The sequence below is a fragment of the Vicia villosa genome, linkage group LG6 (assembly GCF_029867415.1).
Source record: "Vicia villosa cultivar HV-30 ecotype Madison, WI linkage group LG6, Vvil1.0, whole genome shotgun sequence".
NCBI classification, from domain to species: Eukaryota; Viridiplantae; Streptophyta; class Magnoliopsida; order Fabales; family Fabaceae; genus Vicia; species Vicia villosa.
Window position 1 is genome coordinate 163,419,305 of NC_081185.1, and position 9,029 is coordinate 163,428,333.

General features: G+C 32.7%; 2 protein-coding genes across 2 annotated transcripts; one reads left to right on the top strand and one right to left on the bottom strand.

Annotated features, from left to right (window-relative positions):
• Positions 1–274: 274 nt before the first annotated feature.
• LOC131613066 (uncharacterized) lies at positions 275–4,166 on the top strand. The gene is made up of 3 exons (XM_058884782.1): positions 275–1,225; positions 1,306–1,462; positions 3,538–4,166. Exons 1-3 carry the CDS (start codon positions 452–454, stop codon positions 3,993–3,995), a joined length of 1,389 nt encoding a protein of 462 aa, XP_058740765.1. The 5' UTR covers positions 275–451; the 3' UTR covers positions 3,996–4,166.
• A 1,311-nt stretch (positions 4,167–5,477) lies between these two features.
• LOC131613068 (uncharacterized) lies at positions 5,478–7,827 on the bottom strand. Its single transcript, XM_058884783.1, has 2 exons — positions 6,289–7,827; positions 5,478–6,181 (listed from the first exon to the last, which is right to left on the bottom strand). The coding sequence occupies exons 1-2, from the start codon at positions 6,714–6,716 to the stop codon at positions 6,010–6,012; spliced, it is 600 nt and encodes a 199-aa protein (XP_058740766.1). The 5' UTR covers positions 6,717–7,827; the 3' UTR covers positions 5,478–6,009.
• Positions 7,828–9,029: the final 1,202 nt, after the last annotated feature.

Here is a 9,029-nt window from a genome sequence, read left to right on the forward strand (position 1 = left end):
ATGGAGGAAAAAAATAGTCTTTCATATTTTAGAATAAATATTTTAAATGTATGAAATACAATATTTATTTAAAAAAATTATAATAGTCTATAATAATTAAGATGATATTTCATTTTTAAAATATAATTTATTTTATATATTTAATATGCTTAAAATCAAATAAGCAATTAAATTCAGAATGCAAAATTCTTTAAAGTAATGTTAATTTCATTAAAAACACTATTGTATAGTGCATCCACCACACCAGTGGTCACATGTTAAGAAATGACAGTGATCAGTTTTTTAGCTCATGCCACAGTAGATTGAAAGTTACTTGTATTAAAGGCTCTCTCCAACTATATCCCACTTTCCAAAGATACACTGTTTTCATTCATAATAGTCATTGAACGTAAAATCACCTATTCTGCACTAGTTCCATTTTGCAGCAAATAAGAGTGTAACTAACTTAACCATGTCGTCGACGGTTGAAACAAAAGGTCGAACAGTTGGTGGCACAGAACATAGCTGGTGCAAAGCCATTCGTGGCGGCACCGGCATTGCAGTTCTATCACTCCTCCTCACAAAACCCATCGACATTTCCCGTTTCCAAACCGCCCTCCACAAACTACAAAATTCCCATCCTATCCTCCGATCAAAACTCCACTCTTCCAATTCATCAGACACAACATTCTCCTTCCTCACCTCTCCCACTCCCTTCATCAAAATCCAATCTCACAGCCTCAACGCCACCTCCGAGATTCTCAAAAACAACAAAAACGACACCGTTTCCGTTTCGCCGTTACAAAAAGTCCTCGAACATGAACTCAACCTTAACACGTGGCAAGAGAAAGACCGTAGCACCACCGGCTCCGACATGCTGTTTGCGACGGTTTACGCTATGCCTGATGCGAAAACATGGGTGGTGGTTATACGACTGCATGTGGCAGCGTGTGATAGAACAACGGCCGTGTCGGTTTTAAGAGAGTTGCTTGTGTTGATGAAGGAAGATGAAAAAGACATGCATGCTGTTGTTGAGGATGTTGTTCCCTTGGCGATTGAGGATCTTGTTCCTGGTCGGAAAACGAAGAAGCATATATGGGCGCGTGGACTAGACGTGCTTAGTTACTCTCTTAATTCGTTTAGGTTTAGTAATTTGAAATTTAATGATACCAAGAGTGCTACTGCTAGGTTTTCACAAGTGGTTAGAATGGAACTGAATCAAAATGATACCAAGAGGGTTTTAGATGTAAAGCATGCACTATTATTTGGTTAAATTATATTTTTGGTTAATGATTTGATTAGTGAAGAATTAATTGATTATTTCAGGGTTGTAAGAAGAGTGGGGTTAAGTTGTGTGGAGCAATAACAGCAGCAGGATTAATGGCAGCACATGGTAACAAGAATAGTTGTAAGAAGTATGGGATTATTACCCTTACTGACTGCCGGTTAACGCTTGACCCACCTCTCTCAACTCACCATTTTGGTATGTTTTTCAGATGCATCTATTAGACTGTTAGATCATCTCTAATGGTAGTTTCTTTTATTGAATTCTCCACCTGTACAATTAATTTAATAATTAAATATTTAAAAAATTTGCCATGTCATAATAGAGTTGCATTGCAATGCAACAACTAAAAGATTGTAGTACCCAATCAAATCAAGTTATGAGGTAAAGTTGTGGGACCTATATCAAATTTTTATTAAAGTTAAAAGTAAATAAATTCTTTTAATATGATGTGGCTTAGTGAGTCCCATAAAAAACTCAAATATATGTTGCACCATTGGAGATGCTCTTATTTATGTTTTATCAAGTTAGGCTCTACTTTATGAAATAGTTAATTTTAAGGAAAAAGATATTCTTACACTTGATTCAACACCTACACCGTATAAGTATAAGTCAAAGTTACTGGTTTTATTTTTTTATAACTTTTCTTACTTTGGTTTCCGTGACAAGAAGTTGTTGCTTTGCCATTGTATCAGGTGTAGCATACGGTGTAGAGACAAATTAGTATCCAATTGTATCATGTGATTTCATTTTTTCATATACTCCCTCTTTGAGGGGTGCTATGCTTACACCCCACTTTTACACTGTATTTTACACCTGGGAAAATACCACATAGAAATGTATTCATTTGTCTTAAAAAAAGTAAAAAAGAAAATATTTAATATTATAAAAAAACCAAACCGTATGATAATACGGTGTAGCTGTCAAATTTTGGTGTAATAATAACAATTCTCCTCCCTCTTTATATAGATATATTTTGATTTGACTTTTCTGTTTTTAGACAAATTGCTAAGGTTAATAAGTATAGTATTTGAAAAAAAAAATTATAAATATATTTAAAATTTTGTAAGGATTAGGATAAACCAATTTTTTTAAATATAATCTTATAATTAAAGGCAAAACAAAAAGAATATGACTATTTATTAAATAATATAAATTCTGAATACTTTAAATGCTTTTCGGTTTAAAGATAACTGTATCCAATTTTTATGATGAGTAAATAGTAATTAATTTAAAGTCAAACTCTTATTTTTTGTGAGGATTTGGTTTAGTCGATGTCTCATCCATTTGTCAGTTGTGATATATCATTTTCTATGTGATATGAGGTTTTTTGGTGGTTGAATTGAGAGATATTCTTTTTATTTTTGAGTATTTTTTTCCTTTAGGTAGTAGGACTAAGTCTATGAGTAATTTTCCTTTGATATGACACACAATAGTCTTGATCATTTGGAGAGTCCATAATGATATTATTAAAATGGTCTTACAAAATCTGTGAGATGAGTGTTTTTTTACCTTGAAATAATTTTTAGGTAGGGCGGAGGTGAATTCATGCACACACTCTGTAATTGCCTTTATAATTTTATCATTTACTTTAATTTATAGTCGTCTTAAATTTTTCGACGCTTTTTTTATATGTTTTATCTTGTAATTGCCTTTATAATCTTATTATTTACTTTAATTTATAGTCGTCTTAAATTTTTCGGTGCTTTTTTATATGTTTTATCTTGTTTGTTATTCTTTGTCTGATGTGTTGTTATGTGTTTGTTTTTTTTATTAGATCCTTTCTTTTTTGTTATATGCCATTCTTGTGTTTTGAAATGAATTACTTTTTTGTTATATGCCATTCTTGTGTTTTGAAATGAATTTTAGAAGTTTCACTTTATTTTTTCATTAAAAACTAATATAAGAGATATTTTAATTTATCTATTACCTAAATATTAGATAATATCATCTATAAAATGCATTGAAGCAATATTAAATAATCGAGAGTACAAGTTGATAGAACCATTAATTCGACATGGATATGGAAGTACTATACAAGTGACTCTACAATGTTTATTCCTCCTTTGTGAAAGGAAAGAAAAGAGGAAAAAGTGACATTGTAGCTTGTAGCATGCCATTTATAGTAAGCTGAACATTAATAGATTTCAGATGGTCCAATAAATTTGAATTTTTGAATGACTTACAAGACAACAATAAATGTTGCTTTAAAAACAACAAAAACTAATTTTATGATAACTAAAAAAATTCATTTATTATATTTTAATGTGTAGGGTTTTATCATGCTGCCATCCTCAACAACCATGTGATCAAAGGTGGTGAAAGTTTTTGGGAACTAGCCAAGAGGACTTACGGAGCATTTTCCAACTCTAAGAACAATGACAAGCACTTTTCAGACATGGTTGACATGAATTTTCTCATGTGCAAGGCCATAGAGAATCCTGGTTTGACATCATCGTCGAGAACATCGATAATGTCGGTGTTCGAAGACACGGTGGTTGACGACGGTGGCGAGATGCAACGAGAGGTTGGTGTTGAAGACTACATGGGGTGTGCTTCGGTTCATGGTTTGGGTCCATCTATGGCTATTTTTGACACCATAAGAGATGGAAGGTTGGATTGTGTGTGCGTGTATCCAGCGCCATTGCACTCTAGGGAACAAATGCAAGAGCTTGTTAATAAGATGAAGGCTATTCTCATCGAAGGTGGTAAAACTTATGAGGAATATTGAGGATGCATGTGTGTGCTTTCATATGAATTAATTATGACTTTTGTCAGTTATGTAGTTCTACTAGCTAGTAATTATCAGCATGTTTGGTCAATTTCTATTTCACTTTCATTACCCTTGCTATATCTAATTTACGGAACTTACTGATATATTTGAACTTTAGAAAATGTTATGTCTATGATGATGAGAAATCGCTTATATTGTTTATTTGAGGATTATAGCATGATAATAATCATTTTCTCTGTTTTTTAATATAAGATTTTTTTAAATAAAAAATATCAATTTATAAAAGATTACTTTTATCAATTGTATTAATATTGACTTGACTTCATCAAGATGCAATCTCCACTAAAAAGTGATTTAAAGCATGGAGAAACATCAGTAGTGCTTTTTCCATAAGCATATTTGAAATTTGTATGTAGAGAGAGTATTGCTTAAAAAAAAATTTGGATCTTGATATCATCATGATTTTTTATAGTGTTTTAATTTTTATAATAAACAGTAAAAATATATTCAGATCTATATCGATGATTCTTGTTTTAATTATTTTTTCCGCTCTTCTTCCTTCCTTATGTATATCTTAGAAGATGAAGATCAGTGGCGGAACCAGAAATTTTATGTAGCCTGGGCAAAAAATTTAACTGCACGTTACATATGACAATATATAAATAGTCATAAAGTGTGCTACATAAGAGAGATGAAACCTAACCTGCAAATAGTGTGCTAAATAAAATTAAGAGGTATAAATGCCCTCTTCGAGACTTCTTTGCGGTGAATGTTCGAATAATTAATATCAACATCTTTAAGTGACTTGAATATCTCCCACTCGATGTAACATATCATCAAGTCATTGAACCATACATCGTTGATCTTGTTGCGCAAATTAGACTTGATAATCTTCATTGCTGAAAAAGCTTTTTCAACAGATGTTGTCAACACCGACAATATCAAAGCCAACTCAATGAGCTTGTAGACCAATGGAAATACCAAATGTTTCTCAGTTTGAACCATCTTCATAGTCAAACTTTGAACATCTTCACAAGAAGTAAAGGAAGCATGCCTTTTCACTTGATGTACATAAGTCTCAAGTTGCTCCCTTATTGTTCCACAGTCATCATCATAAAAGTCTGCATGATAAATATTAGCAAGATGAGCAAGCTTATCAACATCAAACTTGGAAAAAGAGTTCTTGGGGTCAAGACATGAGAAGCAATCCAGCACAACGTTACTTCCTTCACTAAACCGGTGATCCATCTCCACACATTTATGTCAATAGCATCATAAAAAATCTTTGCACGGTAATGGGGAAGAATAGTGACAGTCCTCCCTTCTCTTCTTGAAAGACCCTGAACCGGTATTTCTTCATCCATGTTTGGCATCGAAATACTTTGAGCAAAACAAAATTCTTGGACATCAATAAATAAATCATCCCAACCACTCTCTCTCTCAGTGTAGCCAACCGAGCTTTAACATCATCAACTAATCCCATAGCAAACACAATATTAAGATATTTTGTTTGCAAGATTTTTAAAAGTTCATTTTTGATACCAAACAACTTTAACATAAGCTTCAAAATGAAAGCAAATTTAAAGCTCACCATTTTTTCTATCAAACCCGCCGCTTGAGATGGTCCACATCCATCTTCATCAATACTAAGCACCACTAACACAGAGAACTATATCTGATCCAAATGAATCAAGGTAGTATAATGTGAACCCCATCTAGTATCTCTGGGTCTAGTGAGACTAGATGATTGATGCAAGCCCTTTCCTTGAGATAACTCACCACTCTCAAGTCTATTCAAAATATCTTGGTGTTGTGCCTCCTTCAAAGCATCCACTCTCTTGCAAGATGCACTTGTGTGGTTACAATCAAAGAGATGTACTCAAAGAAATCATGAATAGATGAGCAACTACTAGCAACAGACACAACCACCAATTGCAAACGGTGAACATAACAATGGACATAGAAAGCATAAAAGTTTTCATCTCGAATCTTTCTTTGTAAACCATTAAACTCACCTCATATTTGAAGCCCAATCATATTCTTGCCCTTGTATACTTGAAATAGATAATATGTGACGATCGAGAATACCATAAAGAGCATCTTTTAGGGCCTTAGATGTAGTATATTTGACATGATGTAGAGCAATAAATCGTTCTACAACTTTCCCTTTGTCGTTCAAGAACCTAGAAATATAAATAAAAAATCAAATGTATTCATCTAAATTTGAATGAAATTTACAAGTTTAAGTTAATAATTGTAGTAGTTTCAATAACAAACTCATTGTACTAACCTCAACATCACCGCCATTTGTTCTTTGACACATAAATCATGTGACTCATCAATAAGCACATATAATTGTCTATCACCAAGCTCTTCCATAATCACCTTGGTAACTTCATGTGCACAACACGTTGCAAGCTCCTTTTGAATGTCACCGGAAGTCACTGTGCAATTTTTTGGACCACGATCAAAAGCATCTCTCACCTTTTCATTATTAGATTTTACCCAATCCATCATCTCTCTAAAATTCCCCTTGTTTAGAGAAGTAGAGCTTTCATCATGGCCACGGAAAGCAATGCCTTGTGCTATGAGATATCTAGTACAATCTAAAGAACAAGTCAAACAGATCTTATACAATTCTCCTGATTCCCTTGTTGCTCTAGAAAGGATACTTGTCACACTTTGTCTTTGATTAATATAATTGTCATAGTGCTTCATACATGAGTTGTGCTTACTATTATGACTATCAATATGATCTTTGAAGCCTTTAGATGCATGCTTCCAATCTTTAAATCAGTCTTTATTGAAGACTTCATAATCAAAGTGTTCGGCCCTCTCGGACGACTTAAAGAGAAAGCAATAAAAACAATAAGCTGCATCCTTCGACTCACTGTATTCAATTCATATATAATTCTTATACCATGCTTTACAAAATGCTCTTGAAGACTTCCCAAATTGAGTACGAGGAAATATTGCCCTCCTCACTTGGTTTTGAATATCCGTAACATACTCATGAATTTGTTTCCTACATCTTGGATCACGCACAATCTCATTTGAATTAAATTCATTGGCCACATTAGGCGGTGTTTCTTCTACTTCGGCTTCCGGTTGCACAATATTAAAATTCTCAATACTTATTCTAGAAACCAAAAACTTTCTCATCTCCGAAATTTAATTATCCAAAAAAATAACTATGAAGTTAATATTCCAAAACATATATGACATATATGTGAAATGGTGTGTTGGGTCACTTTTTTACACTTTTCTTAATAAGTTTGAAGAAATCATTTCATAAAATTAAAATACAAATAATATTTCATAAAAACTAAAAAAAACATGTTTGTAAGTAGTACAAACAAACAACTTGTAACATGAGCTGGTAAGTAATACAAACAACTTGAAAAAATGAAAAGCAAACAAACAACTTTCAAAATGAAAAGCACCGCACCGTTTATTAGTTGCGAAACAAACATCTTGCAAAATGAAATTAAAATGAAATCATCAGCTTGTAAGTTTGTACTATTGATTGCAAAATGAAAAGCAAAATAACAAACAAATAGTTTAGAGAAAAAACATCATCTTGAAGAAATTTACCAATTGAACCACACTGCACCGCCGTCGTCGTCATGTGATATCTCGTTTTTTTTGGTTTCGTCGGCGTTGTGTTGTGTCCGGTTTCGTTGTCGTTGCCGTTATGTGGTAGTGCTTTGTTTCGTCGCTGTTTTGTTTTGTTTTTTTGACAGTGAACTTGTGTAAGAGCATTTTGTTCTGGAATAGAAAGAGAGCTCTGATTGGACCTTGAAGAAGAGATAGTGTGTCGTTTGGAGTGTCATACATGTTTTGGAGAAGAAATAGCTTTGTTTATTTTTAATAATATGTAGTAATTAAAAAAAATGGGGCCCCTATTTTAGTGCTGTGTAGGCATTTTATTCCAACAATCACAACTCATTTTTAAGAGTCATGTCTCTGTAGTCATAAAAAGAGAAGGAGGATTTAAATTTTATTTTAAATTTTAAAATAAAAACCCCATTGGCGTAATTATCCATCAACCTAAATAATCATCACATTAAGATATTTTTTTATTTAAAACCAAACTTTTAATTATATGAGTTATATTTAATGGATTAATAAAATCATCCAACAAATATTAGTGATATTAATTCAACTCAAATACAAAGAATTAACACAAGTTAATTAATTATTAAATAGTATACTTTTTGGTTGTTTCCAAGACATTTTACATTGAAGGTAACTTTACCCAACTTTTTGAGTTGGGTAGATAAGAATTCACCATAACAAAGGGACAACTTCTCTACCCATCATAAAAAGTTGGGTAGTGTACCTTCCACCAATCACATTGTATCATTTAGTTTTCTCTTATTTAATTAATTATTAAATAGTATACTTTTTGGTTGTTTCCAAGACATTTTACATTGAAGGTAACTTTACCCAACTTTTTGAGTTGGGTAGATAAGAATTCACCTATAACAAAGGAGTCTTGCTTCAATCATAAAAGTTAGAATACCCACTAGTTTTTAGACCAGTAATATGTCTCGACCAAGTGATAATATTTGTATTTAAAACGACATCATCAATATCCGCTACGTCACCTTTAAACAAAATATTATTTCTCTAAGATCAAATAATCCAGTTTATAGCAAAGCATAACACTTTATTAACTGACAATCTACCCTTGAAAATTCTCCAAAACAATTTTGCATGAGAATGCGCTTCCAATGAACAAATATCCTCCATATCTAACCATCCCAAAATTGAATTCCAAACATTCATTAAGAAAGGGCAAGCAAACAATATATGATTTTGAGATCTTCCTCCTCCCTAAAGCAAATAACACATATTCTACTTAGGGGTGATCAAAACCAAACCAACCCAATAGAAAACCGCAAACCAAACCAAACCAAATCGAAACCGCAAAAAATCACATTTGGTTCGGATTAGTTTGGGTCATTTTTTAACAAAACCGCACGGTTCGGTTCGGTTCGGTTTGCGGTTTGTATTTTGTAAACCGAA